The 21,083-nt window shown below is 36.4% G+C and overlaps 1 protein-coding gene across 3 annotated transcripts in view; it reads right to left on the minus strand.

The window, feature by feature from the left end:
- Positions 1–21,083, minus strand: part of Pak5 (p21 (RAC1) activated kinase 5) — a 290,034-nt gene that overhangs the window by 107,320 nt on the left and 161,631 nt on the right. For 2 of the 3 annotated variants that reach the window (XM_048811304.1, XM_048811305.1), the window contains one exon: positions 3,684–3,898. In XM_048811304.1, coding sequence (XP_048667261.1) covers positions 3,684–3,887 — 204 coding nt within the window. In that variant the 5' untranslated portion in view covers positions 3,888–3,898. Of the gene's footprint in view, positions 1–2,605; positions 2,799–3,683; positions 3,899–21,083 lie in introns of those variants that run through there. The other variant, XM_048811306.1, reaches the window with a different exon arrangement.

Below are 21,083 nucleotides of genomic sequence, written 5' to 3' on the forward strand. Positions count from 1 at the left end.
ACAACAGATAACTTAGATTCTGAATAGGAACAAGGGAAATCCCAGGCAATCACAGAGGAGACTGTTGATTGCACTGGTGGCTTTCCATTCAGCGCTATTCTGGCTGGAGCTGAATGACGAATACAGGAACAGCACTTTGCTACAACATATGGGATGATGCCACTTTTTATTGACTGTTTTTATGTCATAATATCTTTCCCATTTTCCTTTCTCCTCTTTAGAAGGACAATTTGACCAAACTAGGACTATTGGTTCTACTTAACTTAAAAAATTTAGTCAAAGTGGTTTTAGGCCTGCAAAATTTTTATGCTTAGTATTCAGTCCTTTTTGTCAGTTCTGTCATAACCTCTTATTTCAACTACTTCTAACAGTTGACTTCTAAGATATATTTTTACATGGTTTATATGCCATTCTTAAGTAATTTGGAAGATTTTTCCAGAGACAGCATTTCTAAAGAGTGGCATCAACCAAATTGCATGGCATACTTTGGCACCTTAAACCTTTTTAATTGTACCTATTTTTAGGGGCTGGCAGAGAAAATGGGATTCTCTTTAACCAGTAATGTTGTCCACCATCAGCCAGTAAGGCTAACTGTACTGATTTTCAGAGAGGAATAGGTTCACTCTAAAGGAATTTAGTGAGAATATGAGACACAGAATTTTTTGGATGCTTGCCCATTAAATACATCTGACTAGATTCACTCTTTCTGGGGGAGAGTCAACCTAGCTAGATATTATTTTGTCATTCCTTCTCTGTTTTTATTTTACTTACTGGTTTTCTTTGTGGTAAAATTATGCCTGAGGTTCCATTTGCAGAAATCCAGGGCTTTTTCTATAGTCAAGGTGTATTTTCCAGTCATAACCAGTTAAATATTGAAATGACTGTAGCAAATATTCCCATTTCATACACTGAAACTTCACACATTTGCATCGGGGCTAGAAAGGCCATTAAAATGAATAAGAGAATCATAGTATCACAGGACCCTGGAGTGCTATAATAGAGAAATATTGCTCCAAATTCCAGTGAGACTGTAAATTCTATCCAAATTCCAGTGGGAGAATGCTAAATTCTACCAGAGAGCAAAGGATAATGAGCAAAGCCATGAAAAAAGTTATCTACAGTGTTTTCCTATTCCCATTGAGCATGGTGGGTTACCACTGAGATGGAAGCCTGCTTCTCCACTGCCAGACAAGACCAGCTAACACCAAGGGCAAGTAGAAAATCATGATGAAATAGGTGAAACTTGGTGCTTGCTCAGTAATAAACATACTTTTAACAAGACAGCACATTCCTGGATCTTCAGCTAGGATACTTCTCTATGACCCTGCCTCCTTTCTAGAATGTTCCTTATCCAGTGATATTGATAATAGTATTCGAGGGTAAGGAAATAAGACTTAGTTTCACTTTGAATTTCCCTTTCATCATGATGATCAAGAGGAGAGGACTTCTCTAGACATACTCTCCATTCCATTTTCTGGGTTATATAAAAACTTTGGATGTTAAGAAATACAAATCAAAATTTCTCTAAGATTTCATCTCACTCCAATCAGAATGGCAGTTATCAAGAATACCAACAACAATAAGTGTTGGTGAGGATGTGGGGAAAAAGGCACACTCATACAATGCTGGTGGGACGGCAAATCAGTGCAGTCAATATGGAAAGCAGTATGGAGATTCCTTGGAAATCTGGGAATAGACCATTTGACCCAGCTATCCCACTCCTCCGTTCATACCCAAAGGATTTAAAAACAGCATACTACAGGGACACAGCCACATCAATGTTTATGCTGGCACAATTCATAATAGCTAAATTGTGGAACCAAGCCAGATGCCCTTCAGTAGATAATGGGTAGGGAAACTTTGGTATATATACACAATGGAATATTACTCAGCATTAAAAGAGAATAAAATCATGGCATTTGCAGGTAAATGGATGGAGTTGGAGAATATAATGCTAAATGAAGTAAGCCAATCCCCCAAAACCAAAGGCTGAATGTTTTCTTTGATATAAGGATGCTGACTCATAATGGCGATGGAAAGGGAGCATGGGAGGAATGGAGGAACTTTAGATAGGGCAAGGGGAGGGAGGAGAAGGGAGAAGCCAAAAGGGTAGGTAGGAATGATGGTGGAATGAGATAAATATCATTACCCTAAGTACATGTATGAAGGCACAAATGGTGTGAAAATACTTTGTGTAATCAGTGACTTGAAAAATTGTACTCTATATGTGTGATATGAAATGAATTGCATTCTGCTCTCATGTATAACAAATTAGAATAAATAAATAATTTAAAAACCTAAAACTTTATAATACCAACCTTTCAGATATGATCCGTCCTGTTATTTGGTTGTTAGAGAGAAGTTTTAGCCTTCTTTTAGGGAGAAAATCATGTTCAATTACAGAATATTTTCTAGTGTTAATTAGTAGAGTTGGTTAATTTTTCAGTTTCTTTTAAGTATCAACTTATACCTGTTGGAAATTTATTTTCTCAGATATTCACCTTTTTTGTGCTTAAGATTATAATAGCTTCTCCAAAAACTTTAAAAATCCTATCAGAAAATTAAACTCATAGAATGCAGATTATAAGACTCAGTAAGTACTCACCTTGTAAAGGAGACTCACATACCCATAGCAGAACAGAATGACCAAGACCAGGCATAATAATGGAAGCATAATTCTAATTTGGATAGCTCAGGTGATAGAAACATTTCCTATAATTTATAAAAAGTGTTCCTTCTTCTGTCCTTTAAAAATACTTTGTGGCTTGTTGAGGAAAATCTGAATTGTGTTTTTTTTTCTGGATTAGAAAACATGAATGATATATTAGATAATATGCTGATAGACTTCAATGATATTTAATTCCCACAGACAGCTTCTGATCAACTGCCTAATAGTCTACGGAATTCTTAGCATTCAAAAGCACAGAAGGAAGCAGCAATCCCTGAATTTTCTTTGTAGCAATTTGACATACTTGAAATGTATGGGTCTGCATTCTGTTTTAATGCAATTATTGTTCCTTGCCCCAAATCTACTAGCTATTTAAGGTAAATTATATCCTATCCTATGACTCAATGTTTTTAGCTATTGTTTGAAATAGCTTTCTCTTGGTTAATAAAGATAGATGTGAAGATATATATGTATTCTTGTATGAAGATCTATGCTTGTGTATATATTTGCTTATATAAAATATACATGTGCACATATGAATGTGTACATATATTTATAAATATATATCTTTTAAATCTTAAAATTTAAATCATATTAAATTTATTATTAAAATGTTTAAATATTTTGAGAGCAAATGGAAGACAACTAAAGTTAGTCTAATGTAATATTTGATTGGAGGCTATTCCCAAAATTAATCAGAGGGGGTGAATAATGTTCTTCACCATAGACTTAAAACTACCATTTAAAGAGGAAATGAAAATTTCCTTTTTTTTAGTGATTGAATTTTATATTCTGATTTTTAATATAATGCACATCTGAAAGCTAAGTTTCCTTTCTTTGTGCTCCAATATATCATAAATGGTGACTATTTCAACCCCTGAAGAATAATTGTGGCTAATTTGTGGGTGTTTAAAAAATGCGTGGCTTAGGTATTTTATAACATTCCTGTGAGGACAGTTCAGTGTATCAAATAAGAGCATGCTTAAGCCAACCTAGAGACAGATCCTTGCCATACCTTCATGGGAGCCAGCTGTATGGGTGTAATGCAGGAAGGGTCCACCATGGGCTTCGGCCTGTTGGCTGTGTCTGCTAACAGGCTATGCCACTGCTGGGGAAGGCCAGTAAATTTCTGCTCTTGTGGATCAAACCCTGTATGAACCCTGTGTTCAAAGTTGGATGGGCCAGATATTTCAATCTTTTTCTTTTTCTTCCCAAACATGATGCAACAACCTGGGAAATACAAAGAGAATAGAGGCAGCTGTTTATATTTTGCCAACAAAAGACCTGAAAGAGTTACTTTTACTTCATCCACAATTACATTTTTTTCAGTCATACCTCTAGATACCAGCTGCAAAAGATAAAAGTTAGGGATTGTCAGGGTCTACAGATTCATTTCATTCAATTTTTTTGTTCTCTCCTCAGACTCTCCATATATAGTTCCCTGCACCACTGACTTTGGATTTGGCCTGTAACCTGCTTTGAACAACAGACTACTGATCAAAGAATCAATAAACCAGTTTGGGTGCTGGTGTGTTTCTCACTTTCCCCCATGTGTTCCAGCCACTTAAGATGATGCTCTGCAAGGCAGATGATGCTTCTTCAGCCTCAGCCTTAGAAGAAGAGATGTATGAAGTGGACACAAACCAAATTCAGAGTGAAGACCAGGCAAGCCTAAATGATCCACTGTTCAGCCACAGCTGACTCCCAGGTGAGAAATGCATGTCTGTAAGTCAGCCACTAAAATTTTAGACTTGCTTGTTCTCAAGGTATTATCAAAGCAAAAGCTGAACAGTATGCCAGGAGAAGCATCTCAAAGTTTGGTATGCACCTAAAATCCAAAAACAGAATATATATGGGTGAAAAATAGGCTAATAATAACATTTACCATATAGTTATTGTTAGAGAACTGAACAGGTAAGCATTTGTCAAACACTTAGAAAACACCTGGAACAAAGTATGTGCCACAAGAACTAATTACATACCTCTGGGAAATACACAAGAAATTTGACTGTCATTGTAGAGAAGAGAATTCAGGGCATAAGCCAGGGAGGAAGATTCACTTTTCGTTGCATATTGTATTTAGAATTTTGTACAATGTATTTTATTTAAAACAATACAGTTTATCTATGTAAAATATATCCAGTGACTAGAATATCTCTAGAAAATAAGTAAAAGGGGTATGTTAGGCTTTGTGGTATTGAGAAAATGTAAGAGAACTCGGGTTTGAATGGTGGGTTGGTCACCTATCAGCTGTGATTTTGAGTAGTGGCTTTTCCCTCTCTGAATCTACTGTCTGTGAGTAGGATAATCATGATCCTGTTGGGAATCCTCTACACAGTGTTGTGGACTTTATAAAAGATGATGTTTTGGCTTAAGAGTTGCTTTGCTGCTGAAGCCTTACCTCAGCTCTTAAATTGGAATATGTGCGTTATACACTCTCACTGTTCTATATACATATTCTTCATGGCATTCATCCAACTGTGAATAATGAAATGTGACAGTGTGTTCAGCGTCTGTTTTCTCTCTTAGTATGTAGGGTCCTAGAAAGGAAGCTGTCTACTTATTCATTACTGTTTGCTAATGTCTGCCCTATTGAAGGGCTCCAGAAATATTGGATGACAGACCCAAATCACCCAGTATGTTTATGTGGTACCCATGTATCCAAATATACAATATCCCTGTATGTTTATGCATGTATCCAAACATAAAAATATTGGATGACAGACCCAAATCACCCAGTATGTTTATGCAGTATTAGAGGTTCATGCACATTAACATCTCCCTTCATTTCCTCTTTCTCAATATTCTACCTTCCTTTGTTCTCCATTATGGTGTCAATTTCTTTTTATCATTTGCTGTTGTTTTTCAGGCAGTGTTTTCCTTCTGCCTTCCAGTTTTATCTATCCTCTGCCTGGATAAATATTTTCTTACCAGTGATCACAGACCATTCATAGCCTTGAATTCCCCGACTCTGTAGAAACCCATCCCATTCATCCTGGTTGCTACTTCAGACTAATTTGGGAAACTAATGAAGATGATATGAGCTCAAACTACTCTGATGTATTTTCTCTCTTGAAAAACTTAATTTTAAAAAAGATTAAGTACTATATACCAAGAAAACTTATAAACATAGCTTAGATGATCTTAACATCTAGGTACAATTAGGCCAAGGTATAAAGAACTACAAAAACCCAGGGGAGGAAAAGATCCAAATTGAAGAAAAGATCCACAAAGTCCATGCTCTTGAATAGGCCTCTCTCTCACTGACTCTGGGAAATACAATTTGCTGTAGCCAATGGGACAAAAGGAAATGTGAATGGGTAGGCACATTAAGGTTTGCCCTCTTGCTGCTCTTGGAGTTTGTAGCCCACATGAGGATAAGAGCAGGCTTTCCTGCTAAAATAAAGATGCCATGGTTCCTAGCTATTTGTCATCCCAGCCACAACTGGCCAAGCCCCAGAAGCCTAGTTGTCCAGTTGACCTGCAACTATTCACATGAGCAAGTCCCTGTCAAAACCAGCAGCAAAACTACCAAACTGAGCTGGACACACAGGTACCAATTTCCAGAATCAGGACATAAATAAATGCTTGTTGCTTTAAACCATTATGCTTTGGAATACATTGTTGTTTAGAAAAAAGCTAATGCAAACATCTGACTATCATCTCATACCTTGCAGCTCCGGATGCTCATCATTTTTCTCTTTCAATTTTAGCTGCTCTGAAATTTCAAGTATGTCCAATCTGGGCAACTATATTAGCTATCACATAATTCCCTTAACTCAAAGGAGTCTTGATTCTGATACTACTCTCTGGTTGGTTGAAGGTCTGCAATGTTTTCAGTGACAGAAAATTGTACCTAATTAGAGACTCTACATGACATCCCTTGGTTTTATTTAGTGAACATAAAATATACTCTCAAATATAATTTGGCTATTTGTTGCTAAGTCTACTTGACATTTTAGTTATGATCATTTTGAAAAGAAAAATAGGAATTATTTCAAAAAAAATCATTTGAAAAATGTTCTGTATGTGTTCCTATCTGGACAAGCACTGAAAATGCTATACCAAAGATTTTTAGAACCAGAACAGAAATGTCTTGCTATTCCCTTCCTGGTTGTGAATTTCCCAGTGGTTGCTGTGCCATTCAAGCAATACTATAAGAAGGCAACTATCAAAGAACTAACATTTCCCTGCTTTTAAATAAGAGAATTGTAGAGAGGAATTTTACAGAAAAGGAAATGGATGCTCAGAGTCCAGATGAGAGAATGGCAGAACTAAACCTCAAAACCTCAAAGCATATGCTTTTAATTATGGAGCAGTGTTATCACTGCACTGTACTTACCTTCTCTGCCAGAGACACCATCCTGCCTTTCCTATGGAATCTTGTGGGAGAGAATAATGGGTGTTAATAAAGCTAACTATGAGATTTTGGGTCTTTTGTGAAAGACCCCTTTTAGGACATTACAAATTGCATTGCTGAGCTGGTAAGACTAGAGATCATGCTAAGTGAAATAAGCCAATCCTACAAAAACCAAAGGCTGAATGTTCTCTCTGATATGTGTATGCTAACTCACAATGGTGTGGGGGGGGGGCAGAATAAGTACTTTGGATTAGACAAAAGGGAATGAAGGGAAGGGAGGGGGAATGGGAACAGGAAAGAATGAATCAGACATTATTATCCTATGTGCATATATGAATACACAACCAATGTAATTCCACACTATGTACAACCAGAAGAATGGGTAGTTATACTCCATGTATGTATAATATATCCAAATACATTCTACACTCATGTGTAACTAAAAAGAACAAATAAATAAAAGTATTTAAAATTAAAAAAAAACATTACAGGGAAGCTGGACAACTCCTCACAGAGAATAAAATAAGATCCTTGTGATTTAACATCCATGCTTATAATCCAGAAAATCATAACACCATTAGCTTATTTCTTCCTTAAACCAATGATCCAAAATACAGAGAAATACTCCAGACTTCTCTCCGACTCCGTATTTTTGCAGTTTCATCTCCAAACTCAAATCTTGTTTTTTCCTACTTGCTCTACCTGTTCTTTTACATATATATTAAGAGATATCACAACCTATCAAGTTGCTGAATCCAATTTTGGGAGTCCACTTTGATTTTTCCACCTCACTCATCCTGCACATCCAATAATCACCAATTCCTATTCATTCCGCCCAAAGTTTACTACATCTGCACATCTCATGGCGGCCCCACTGAATTAGCTTCTTTCTGCTGCTGTAACAAATTACCATAAATTTAGCAGATTAGACTAACTTATCTCATAGTTATGGAGGTCAAGTGTCTGAAATGAGTCTCACTGGGTGGCAATCAGGTGTTTGCAGGTTGTGTCCCTTTCTGGAGGACCTAGGGGTAAATCCACATCTTTGCCTTTTTCAACTTCCAGTGGTCACTTGTGGCCCTTAGCTCTTAGAATCTGACTGTGAATTCAAAGCCAGCAACATTGCACCTGTCTGCCTCTTTTTCCATCTCATGCGTTTTCCTGTGTCTCTTCTCTTCTGCTTTTAAGGATACTTGTGATTGTATAGGGCTTAACTGGATTATCTCCCAATTTTAATGACAACTTTTTAGCAATGGCAGTTTCATCTGCAGCCTCTGTTCCCCTTTGCAATTCATGTGACACATCCACAGCTACCAGGATTAGGATATGGACATACATGGGGACATGATTTTGCCTACTGCACACACTACTGTCACTAGACTATCTGTGCCACCATCATTTCTCCCCCAACTACTACAAACTCATCTGAGTTACTAAACTTGTCCCCTTCCAAAGGGTTCTCTACCAATCTTCCTAAAATGTAAACCTGTGTCATACTGTTTCTCCTAACCCTTTTCTATGATTTCCCATTGACCTAACCACAAAACTGAAATCCTTATCTGAGCTCCCAAGGCTTTCTGAGGTCCAGTTGTTGATACATTTCTAAATGTGTTGCCTAAATCCCTTCTCATTATTATCATAACTTACTAACCTTCTTTACCTTAAAGCCACACCCTATTCCCTCTACCTTCTACCTCCCTCTTTCCCAGTCTCCCCACCTCATCTCAGCTCTGCCCCTATGTCTCCAATCCGGTCTCAGATTAAGTGTCACTTCAGGAAGGCTACCTGTGAATCTCAGCAGACCTTTCTTCTTCTGTTGCACTACAGCCCTTGTATAACTATTGTGCTACAGAAAAAGAGATTACTTCAAATCCTACAGAAGTAACGTATGAGGTAATGCCAGTTGTGGACAGTTAACAGAAGCATACAATACAGAACAGTTAAACAATACAGAAAAAAAATAACATCAACTGCTATGCTGTTTCCATCACAAAACCCCAAGACTGGAGTTTTTTTATGTTTATTTTTCCTGCCTTCACACACCTTGAATTTTCATACATGAATATGATCACCTTATGGACACTGCGTGGGATTTGTTTTTTGTGTCATTTAACTATTTTGCCTGTTATGTTTAAACAAACAAACAACAACAACAAACCAAGAAAGCAAATATTAGTTAGATTATCATATCAGTCAGTACACATGGTATCATCTTGCTTTTGAAAAATAATCTCTATAACATTTCATAAGATGGAATGTACTATAATTCATCTACTGATTCCTTAATTGAATAACATTTAAATTTATTTCTTTTTAACTTAAAAACAACACTCCAGCAAGACTCCCAGGGCACATGTCATTCTGTAGAAATATAGGCAATAGCCTGGATTGTCAGATATGGAAATACTAGGTAAAAAGGATATCTTAAGAAAGTCCCAGGGAGTATACAGCTTTCAGGACAATTTTGTTCTCATATTTCTGGAGGCTAGAAGTCTATATTGAGGTATAAGCTGGGTAGGTTTTATCTAAGACTTCTTGCCTTGTTTTGTAGATGCCATGTTCTCCCTGTGTCTTCACAGTGACTACCCTTGGTATGGGATAATGTTCCAGTTCCTTTTCTAGTAAGGACACCATCAATATTAGGGGCCACAATAATAACTTCATTTTAACTGAAATATCCTTTTTAGTCTCCATGTCCCCAAAAACCCTCAATTCTGAGTTCTTGATGTTTAGGATTTTAACATAGGAATTTGGGAAGAGATTTTACACACACACACACACACACACGCACACACATACACACACATTAATTCTGGCAAGGCGATGTTCAAGAAAACCTAGGTCATTTATCTTTTCTTCCAATATTGTTGAAAAGCAAACTTGGTCTTCCCTGGCAATTCATTAGCCCCTTAAATTGATGTCCACCTTATCTGTGTCTGGCAAAGGGCAGGTGATCAATAAATATGTGTGGAATAAATATTTATTGGGACAAAATATTTCTTTGGTAAAGCCAATTCGTGGCTTAACCAGATTGACTTATAAATAAATTATTTTTGATTCACAAGTCATACTCATCTACATATTAATGGGGTTGAAGGTGATGTTTTATTGCATATATACACTGTGAAATGTAAAACTTAGGCTAATTAGAATGTCTATCACATTGTTTAGCAATTTTACAATGAGGCATTTGAATTTCACTCAGTTAATTCAAAATTTAGAGTATATACCATTATTGACTAAGTCATCCTATTATCATCCTATCTCCAACCCTATTCCTCTGGTCTCTCTGAAACTTTATATTTTTTGATGCTTTAACATGGTGAGATAAGCAGCATGGGACAGTCATGGGTCTGAATCCCTGAAACAAGCTCTATTTCTCAGAAACCCAATTGAATATATGGTTCATCTGGTGCAGATTGAGAGACAGGCAACCTGAGCCTTAAACCTTTTAATTTTATTCATGTATTTATTTTATGGTCTGAGGATTGAAGCCACTGGTGCTCTACTACAGAGCTATACCCCTAACCCTTTTTATCTATGTTTTTCAATTTTCAGGCAGGATCTTGCTACATTGCCCAGGCTGACCTTCAACTTGCAGTCCTGCTGCCTCAGCCTTCTGAGTGGCTGGGATTACAAGCATGTGCCAACATGCTGGCCCCTCACCTCTTTTCATTACTCCTTCAAAGGTGTTTATTAAGTACTTACTACGTACAAAGCTCTGTAGGCAAAGCAGTGATGGGTGTGAGTCCTTATGGAGTAAAGGGGACAGAGACAAGCACAGTGAATCCTGGAGTCAGGTTTCAGTGTTCAAGTCCTAGCTGTGCCACTCACAGGTGCAATTGATCTAATGTCTTCATGGCTTGGTGTCACATTCATGAAGGGAAGATAATAAGTAGCATCTATGTCAAAGGCTTATTGTAATATTGGATGAACTAATGTTTGTGAGTACACAAAGCACTGCCTGGCACAGAATAAGCATTCAGTAATGTCAGATATTGTTATTAGAAAAGGAAAATTGATTGATTGATTGTATGTTTTCTAGGTGTGCTAATTTCCTACACCACTAAGTTAGCACAACTTGGAAATGGTCACTGAGGTTCAGCCTCCTTAGTGTGGCTTTCTGGGACTCTCTTCAGCCTCTTTGAGTTCCTTTCTGGACAGTGGCTGGCCCTGGGAGACAGGATGCCCTTCTGCTACCAACACTGAAGTGGAAACTTGGGTTTATCTGTATGTCTCTCTTATTATGATTTTTGAATAATATCACAGGAATTTTTCTATAGCTGATGTTTTACAGTTTAGCATACAACAGTACCCCCTTATCTTCAAAGATTATATCCCAAGACCCCCAGTGAATGCCTGAAATTGTAGATAGTATAGAACCCTATAATTTCATGTCCTTTTCATTTTAAGCAAGCACTTATCATGCAAAGTGGCTGTAATTTGTGCAGTTTGAGATATGACAGAAAAACTAGCATGAATTTCTTTTACTTTCTTCACAATTTTCATGAATAGAAGATTTGTTATTCCCATGGATCTTAGCATAAAACTTTTCTTCCCTTTCCTTATTAAATAGAGAACTTTCCTCTTTTAAAGGGAAGTACTTCATAGCTTTTATTTGTCATCTGAATTACTGCTATCAGTGGTCTTGCACTTTGGGGTAATTTATTAAGTAAAGATTACTTGAACATAAGTATTGCAATACTGTCATAGTCAATCTGATAACTGAGATGGTTGCTTAGTGACTAATGGGTGGGTAGTATATACAGAATGGATACATTGGACAAAAGGATAATTTATATCCCAGGTGGGGTAAAACAGAATAGGATTTGACTTTTATCAAACTACTCAAAATAGCATGCAATTTAAAACTTATGAATTATTTCTTGAATTTTCCTTTTAATATTTTTAGACTGTGGTTAACATAGATAACTGAGACTATAAATGAGGAGAGACTACTGTAATTTGGTGCCTTCCTGAGAGGAAACTGAGCAAAATATTGTTGGTGTCATACATTGAGCCTTGGGCATCAATAGCAGCTGTATTGCTAATTGTAATCACCCCTTACTCATCTTTTGCCATGCTTAGTGTGATTATGGAAATGCTGGTGTGAAATGAGGATGTTTTTGAGAAGAATGCCTAAAATGTTAACAGCAGCAACAAAAACAGCTTCACAAAGCATCTCAATTTCACAAGCTATCCTTTCTGTAGTGTGGAACTTGACTGAGATAGGGGGTGCCTAGCCTGGAACTACATTCCCATGTCCCTTTTCATCTAGGCATTGCCATTGACTCCTCCTGGCCCGCAGAATGTGTCCAGAAGTGAAATTGGTCAGTTTCAGATCAGTTACTTATTGGCTGGATGCAGAGAAAGGTGAAACATAAGGGACGGGGTGGTGAATGTTAATGTAGAAGGAGCCTGGATCCCTGAATTACCACATGGAAGACACTTACCTGCTGACCAGGAGCACTTGCACTGGGCTTCATGAGAGCAAAAAATAAAATTCTATTTTGTGAAGCTAATGAAATTCTGAGGTTTAGTTTTTAAAAATAAGACATTATGCTGTTAGCAAATAGCATTTGCCTTATAGGGGAGAGGACAAAGTTGAGTATCAGATTAAAATCACTTGTCTAAGGTCACTCAACTAACTGGTGGCAGATATAGGACTACTGCCAAACTCCACTGGCTTTAATATATGCTTTTTACCTTATGTTTAGTGAGCCAAGAAACAAAACACAAATATGAGTTAGCAACAATGGTGGTTATTAACCACTATGCAAAGTTTTAGTAGTAACACTCTTAAGGAAGACTGTCAATGAAGCTGTTAATAGAATTACTATGTATAGAAGATGGACTTTATTGTGATGTATCATAGCAGATAGAGTTCTTTTCCTTTAAACACATAAATTAATACAGGCAAAACTATTGCAATAGTGAGGTCCACAGTGGTTTGGGGCCATGGTTTGCTTTTAGCAAACCTTGATTATAGTCTAGAGATTTTATGTTCCTTTGAAGAAATCTCACTATAGGGCTGGCAGCTTGTTGGACTGGTAAGATAACCTTAAGAAAGAAATACTGCCAGAATAATAACTTCTAATTTCTGCATCTTAAAGCTGTGTCTGAAATGTACTTAATGTGAAGTTTCTAGTGAGGGTTATTTAAATACATTGTCATTTCCCTCTCTTTGTTATGTGTAATAATAACTCTTTGAAATTCAAATCTTTGAAAAAATGCCCAAATGCATTTTCCTCTCCAACTTATTACTACTGTTTAATTTGGGTATGTTGGAGAATGGTGAGATTTTTGAATCTTTTAAATTGGAAAGAGGCTTATTGTTCCTACTTTCTATAGTGCCAGGATTATGAAATATGTAAACTCAGCAAAGACTGCCTTTCCCTTTGAAAATGTAAGGCAGGGCTACACTTTGGAGCTCATATCCAGCAGGCTTTTTTCCTAAGCTCTCAAGTAAAGATGTGGAACTTACATTACTACTGAGAGGGTCAACTTTAAAAGATATTCCCTCAGTAGGAGAAGATGGGAGTTTTGGGAATGAAAAGAACATTCAAAGATACCGATTAACACTTCTACTTTTCTGCATATAATTGGCTTTCATTGCCTACTTGTTTAAGAATTCCAAACTGAAATTACCCATATACCTATCAGCAGTAGAATGCATAAATGAATTGTGGTATGTTCTTTTTTATTTATTTTTAATTTTTTATTTGTTTTAATTTGTTATACGTGACAATAGAATGCATTTATGTACTTTGATATATCATACATAGAAGGGATATAATTTCTCATTTTTCTGAGTGTACATGTTGCAGAATCATATTGGTCATATAGTCACATATATACCTAAAGTAATAAATGTCTGTTTCATCCTACTATCTTTCCTATCCCCACATCTCCTCCTCTCCCCTCCCATCACTTCCCTCTACCTAATCTAAGGTAACACTATTCTTTCCTAGTGCTAAGCGAAATAAGCCAGTCCAACAAAACCAAAGGCTGAATGTTTTCTCTAATATGTAGTGTATTCTTATAATGGAATAAATCATAGAAATGGGAACAAACTATACAGAAATGTTTAATGAATTTCACCAATACAATGTTGACTGAAAAAAAGCCAAAATTAGGTGCATAATTTATCTTATGATAGGAGAATTTACAAGGTCCCAGCATAAAATGGAGAAAATCCCATACATCATGTCACAATGACTGACTTAAAAGAATCCTCTTTGGAGCTTGATTTTCTCACCTGAGCAAGGCTTGGAAGTGATCCTAATCAGACTTACTCAGTTTTAAGCCAAAGTGAAAAAAACTTAATATTTCCTCTTATTTCTCCAAACAGTTCAGCAGTTTGATAGCTTCTTCTGAACCATGAGCAAAGTTATCACAAGAAATAATTCAAACTCCAGTGGTTTCCTACATAAAGCAGACCTCAGACAATTCCATTCAGCTAAAAAATTCTATAATTCCTTGTGATGATCATTACTATCCAAAGTACATGTATGAAGACAAGAATTGGTGTGAACATATTATGTATACAACTAAAGATGTGAAAAATTGTGCTTTATATATGTAATAAAAATTGTAATGCATTCTGCTGTCATATATAAATAAAAAAAGAAAAAAAACTGACAATTCTTTTTTTTTAGCTCTGGGGATTGGGACTTTGAGAATGAAAGAAATCTATATTAACACTGCTGTTGTTTTTAATTATTTCACCCATATTCTTCCATAATGACCATCCTATATGGTAGGCAGTATCAAAGAAAATAATCATGCATGGACGGTAGTTATTATTTTAAAAAATGGTCATAGCCTCCAGCTTATGTGATGTATCATAAAAGCATTCAAAGTCATTCAAAAAATATTCATTGAGACAGGTCTCTGACCCATGAATGTCAAATTATTTTATTAAAAAGAGTCTCTCAAAAATGAGCATGGTATGCATAATATGCATAGCTTGGCATGCATGATATGCATAGCACAATTTTGGGTGTCAGAGAATAGTCACCCCACTGTGTATCAATTATTTAAATTTGAGTAATTTCAAAAAAGAGAAATAAAAATTTGAGTAATCTGATAAGGCAACAAATGTGGCAGAAAATTAACTATCTCCTCTTCTCCATGTCCCTCAAATCTTTTCTTCCTAGCCACCTGAATGCCTGACTAGGAACTATAATTCCAAGATTTCTTTGCCACTAACCTTGACCATATGATTAAATTCTTACCATTGAGATATGTGGAAATTATTTGTGAACTTCTGGGTCATCTTCTTAAAGACATATAGATGCTTGCCCTGAACTTGGTCCCATTTTTTCTTCCTACTTCTTAGAAATGATGACAATTCAAAGAACCCTGGAGCACCCATCTTAAAGAGGCCAGAGCCTCTCAGTTCAACTGATCCCTGGGTTATTTTTGTGGAGCAGAGCACTTGGCTCAGGCCTTAGGCTATTCTGAAAGAGAAACAAACTTCCATACTATTTGATGAATTGTCTATTTTAAGATGATTTGCTGCAATATTTTATCCTTTATCTTTACTAACCCACTAAGGAAAGCTTATGTTTACTTTTAAATGAACTGAAAGAGAAGAAGAGTTCCATAACTAGTTCTTAGAAAATCCTGAATGACAAAGAATCCAACATAACTTTAAAAAGAGATCTTTCTGTACATGTGCTTGTTTAGAGGGAATAACTCAAGTCATATAATTGAAAGCAGCCATCTAGGGTACTGAAGGAAGTGTGATACAGCAACCTACCACCCACAGGAAGCTACCTACAGCAAGAGAAGTCCAGTGAGAACCATGTAGGGAACGGGAATTTTGAAAAAAATTTCCTTCAGCAAAAGTAAAAGCAAACTAACAACAACATAGAACAAAAGTGAAACCAAGGAGGACATAGTACATTTTCACTTATGGATTATGTTGCCTGATCAATGATACACACTTTTCTTGTTTTCCAAGAGGCCTGCTTACTCCTGTCTCACAAACATTATGACAGACCATAAAGTTTCCTTTGTTTGAATCTCTAAGTTTTGAGGTAGTTTGTTAACAGCAGTAGATCATTGGAACATAGCATTTTCTGATTTAAATCCCATCATGTATATGCAAATTCCCACACGTTTATACATTCTCACATGATCATCCATATAAAAATGATGAACTGTTGAATCATTGAATATATTAAAAATATTTCCTGCTTAACATATTTAGCAGCATCTCAAGTCACTTAATCATAGTTTGTTAGTAGTAAGAACCTTTGCTTTTGAAGATATGTATATCTGATACATTAATCTTGAAATTTCTTATCTAAGATAAGATCTACTCAGAAAAAGAGGAAAGAACTGTCTTAAGAACTGCTTTTCATGGAATTTCTACCCTTTACAAAGAATAATCAAATATTGGGGACCTCTAAGAATCTAAAATACTTACATTTTTCATACAACCTTAGAAAATAGTTACATGCACACCCAAACTCAGTGGAAGCAGAACAAAACATCTATCTTTGTTCTTTTCAAGGGAAATCTTGGACCATACATTTCCTTACTTTTCCCTTTGTGATCTATTTATTGCACCGTGGATATAAAGCAGTCAATTTCTACCTGAATTTACAACCTTCATGCCCAGAAAACAATCATGACACATTAACACACAAAGAGGATGACAACTTGCCTTAAGCAGGATGCTGCATTCCTGCTGGAAAGGGAAAGGATCAGTCCCTCTTTCTCCCTTACCCTTTCTTATGGCTAACAAAATTGGCTAGGATTGAGTTGGGAGTTAATGGATGGACCAGCCAAAAGGTCCAAATGTACATGTCATGTCATTAGCATTGTGCTACATCCAATCAACCAATGCATCTTTCAGAAACTGTCTTTCCTGTTTCTGGACACCAAGGTGCCATTTACTTGACTGATGTAATAACCTCTCTCTTACCAGGAAAATGTATTCGGACACTTTCAATTTTGCTAATTTGATCTTGGGAGGCTGCATCTACTAAGACAGTTACCTAAATAAAAAGGGTCTATGTATTCATATACTGGCCTCTGCTAGAGAAGGCAAGGTGGAGGCCTATGTCCACCTGCTCTGACACTTTCAACAGCCAGTCAGCGCCCAACATCCATGGTGTATTCTAGATTTCCTTTACAAAAACAAAACAAAACTTTTTTTTTTCCCTCTGTTTTGGGTACTGGGGATTGAACCCAGGGGTGCTGTACCATTGAGTTGCTTCCCCAACCTTTTTTATTTTTAATTTTGAAACAGGGTCTTGTTGTGTTGCTGAGGATCTCGATAAATTGCTGATCACTAAATTGCTGAGGCTGGCCTTGAACTTAAAATCCTCCAGCCTCAGTACCCTCAGCTGCTGGGATTCCAGGTGTGTGCCACTGCACCTGGCAAGATTCCTTTTCTTTAAATCCACTGCATCATGAGATATTTTACTGTATTATGGAATACAAAATATGGTCTTGTGTGAATTGTTGAATTAGAGAAAATTTCTACAATTAAAGGCATTTGCCATGAGAATGACTGTAATTTTAATTGTACCTGCTGTAATCCAATACATGAATGCATCTTTCAAATCACAGAAAATATTCAAATAGAAGGCAACATTATGTTTTCTAGATAAAAGTGATTTGGTTTTTATTTTACATTTAAATAAGTGTATTTAGGATGGTTTCTCTTGGAACTGATAATGATTGTATTTACTCACAGGTTTTAATTTCTTATATATTTATCTACACAAATAACATTGTTAAATGCATAAGCATCCTTCTAGATATACCTGAAAGAAACTGAATTTTCTTAGTTTTCCTTCCATTTTCCTGTGGTTATGTTATTTTTAGGTGGTTCACATATGCCTTTTCTCTTTTACTCTGGTATAATTAAAGTCTTCCTCTACTCTCCTGAGACTAGATTTTCCTCTTAGTCTTGGGATAAAACCTGAATAAATCTCTCCCAGTAGCTTGCTTCTTTCTTTCTTTTTTTTTTAAGTTTTGTCAAAATATCATGTATTTTTCCTCAAAAAAAAAAAAAAAAAAAAGGGAGAAGAGCTTTAGGTATCATCATCTAAGCAACATCCAAGTTGAGACCATCTCTTTCTTGGTTTGGGTACTGAGATTTGGTCACATTGCTCTTTCCAATTGTGCTTTATGATTTACCCTGTAGGAAACCCAGGTGAGCCTGAGTACTCATGAAGGTAGCCCTGACTTTAAAATGGGCGCCGCTCCTGTCATAGAATACCTGATCCTTTCATGAAAATCAGCTACATCCTAAAAGAAGCTAGATTAGAAAGAGCTTTGATCTGAGTCTTTGAGTGTGGAGTTAATTGAGGGAACAAGCAAATGAAAGAAAAAAGGAGATAATGAGAGGGAGAGAGAGAGGCACTGAATTTTCTTACAGAAGGCATGCTGGCAATGTTATGACTTACAGACTAAATCGGCTTTTGAAAGCAGCCGAGGAGTGAGCTCAATTTTTAAAATTATTTCCATGGAAAATTTTACTCTAAACCATACTTCATCAACAATCATTGGGAAAGCAACCCACTTAAACAATTTTTTTTTTTGGCTGAGGGGGCAGTTACTGAGGATTGAACTTGGGGCGCTTGACCACTGAGGCACATCTCCAGCTCTATTTTTTATTTTATTTAGAGATAGAGTCTCACTGAGTTGCTTAGTGCCTCCCTACATTGCTGAGGCTGACTTTGAACTTGTGATCTTCCTGCCTCCATCTCCCAAGTCACTGGGATTATAGGTGTACGCCACCATACCTGGCCTACACACAATTCTTAATGAGAGCCCCATAGACATCAACATTTATGGCCATTTTATGTAATAAATATAAAACCCTGGCACATAATAGATACTCAGGAAATTTTAAAAAGCAAAAAGTTAGAAATGAGTCTCTGCTTAACCCCAAACTTAAACTAGTGAATTTTCCTTCCTTTTATTTGGCCCTCATATCCAGGTAGGAGAAATAAGTATAAACAGATGGCTTTTCAAAAGTAGTCTACATTTGGTAACTCATGAGCAGAAAGAGCTTCATCTACAAAGGACACAGCAAATGCAGTTGCTGCATTAGATGGGAAAGGTATATAGGAAGACCTGTGAAGTCCCCTCTAACTCCTGAGTATAAAGACTCTAATGTCTGCCTCCACTGTCCTCTACTTGCTCACCTCTGTGCTAAAACATTTCCAATATAAAAGGAAGAATCACTTGGTCAAAAGAAATCTTAACACAGAGGGACACATACAGAATGATTTTGGTGTGTTTGACTTCTTATTGCTTTTAAAATAACTACAAAATATCAGTTGTCCTTCCTGTTATAACAGATGGAAAGAACCTGGCACTGCATCCTTAATGTAGGTTCCAGGAAAGGACTCAAACCATGCTTATTATCATATTTATTGGAAAAAAATGAAAAAGAACTCAAAAGGGATGAATCTCTCAAATCTCTTCCCTTAGGTAAAAGCAATCATTTTTAAAACAGGACGGTTCCATAGCATGTTCTTCAATAATATATATGCTAAATGTGTGTCAATAGAACAGCTACTGAAGAACTGAATTTTATTATATTTAATTTTAACTAATTTTGATAAATTTATAAGTACCGTGCTCTCACTGATTACATGAATGGAGCTCCAACTTTATTAAATGTAAATAGCCACATGTGGCTATTGCATTATGGTAGATCTCTAAAATCTTGGATTTCATATGGTATCCAAGGAAACATAAGCAGTATAGATGATTCCCCTATCATTCAGCTGATTGGTTTATTTAATGACAGTTTATCTGCCTCCTTAATATTTCCACATATCTGTTCTTACAAAAATCAAGTTGAAAATTTCTAGTTTCATCAGTATGCTGAATTACAGATTTTTTAAGTACTAAATGAAAATTTTAATTTTATGGAATATATAAATTATGACTATCCTTTTTTTTCTGAATTACAGTTTTTATGGGATATTTATTACCCACAGACTGCTCCTGGGAAGTTTGCCTCTATTCACTGTCCTACTGAGTAAGAAACTAATTGCTGTATATTTTGTGATTTTTTCCATCAGCCTCTAGAAGCCCAGGAGTACAGTCTCTTCATAAACTGGCCTTTTAGGAACTTGAAATCTGGTGAGGAAAACTAAACTGGGATAACCAGGGACATGGTATTAGAATCAGAAAACAGGGAGATTCTGCTAGATAGCATGCAAATGGGACCAAAGTAATACATCATGATTTGTTGTGTTATAGAAGGATCTGGGCAGCATAAAGGTTCATGTAAACTGGAATTATGAGGCAAGAGAAGTTCCCAAGGAAACTAGAAAGTCCAGCAGCAGAAACAAAATGAGACTGGCCCAGCCTTATTGGAGGAACTGCATAATTGCCTCAGCTCCAGGCAAATGACACTTAATTCAAAATCTGCTTCAACTATGGTCACTGATTATTTTTTTTTACATGTTAAGACCTATAGTTACAACAATGAATCCTCATATCTTTTCTCTTGAGCTAAGAAATTCTATATTTACTAAATACATAGATTTAATAAATGCATATGGAATTGAACCCTCTGCTGACTCTGCCACCAGAAAAAAAACTTGAGATGCCATTGGTTCTAGCGTTATTGAACCCGGGGATCAATCCAAGAAGAAGAACAAGATAGATGCTTCCTTACACATACATGTCCCTTTGATGGTCTTCCCTCCCTAGTTCTTGTAGGAGAGTAATCTTTGGCATTGAAATCTTAATTGAGTCTGTCACACTCATGCATCACTTAACAATGGGGATACCTTCTATGAAAGGCACTGCCAATCGTGGAGCGCACTTGCGTAGACCTAGATGTCCAGTCTATCACCTGACATGACTTCTTGATGCAACCAAGAGACAAGGTAAACATGGATGTGTGAGGCTGTGGCTGGTATAACACAGCATATTGTTTCACAGTAAACTTTTAAAAATAAGTAGCAGTACACTTTAAAATGTATAGAACAGTAAATAAAAACACAAGTAACACAGTCTTTTATTAACATTACCAAGTCTTCTGTATAGTACACAATTGCATTGCTA

This window comes from Marmota marmota, unplaced genomic scaffold (genome assembly GCF_001458135.2).
Source record: "Marmota marmota marmota unplaced genomic scaffold, marMar, whole genome shotgun sequence".
NCBI lineage: Eukaryota > Metazoa > Chordata > Mammalia > Rodentia > Sciuridae > Marmota > Marmota marmota.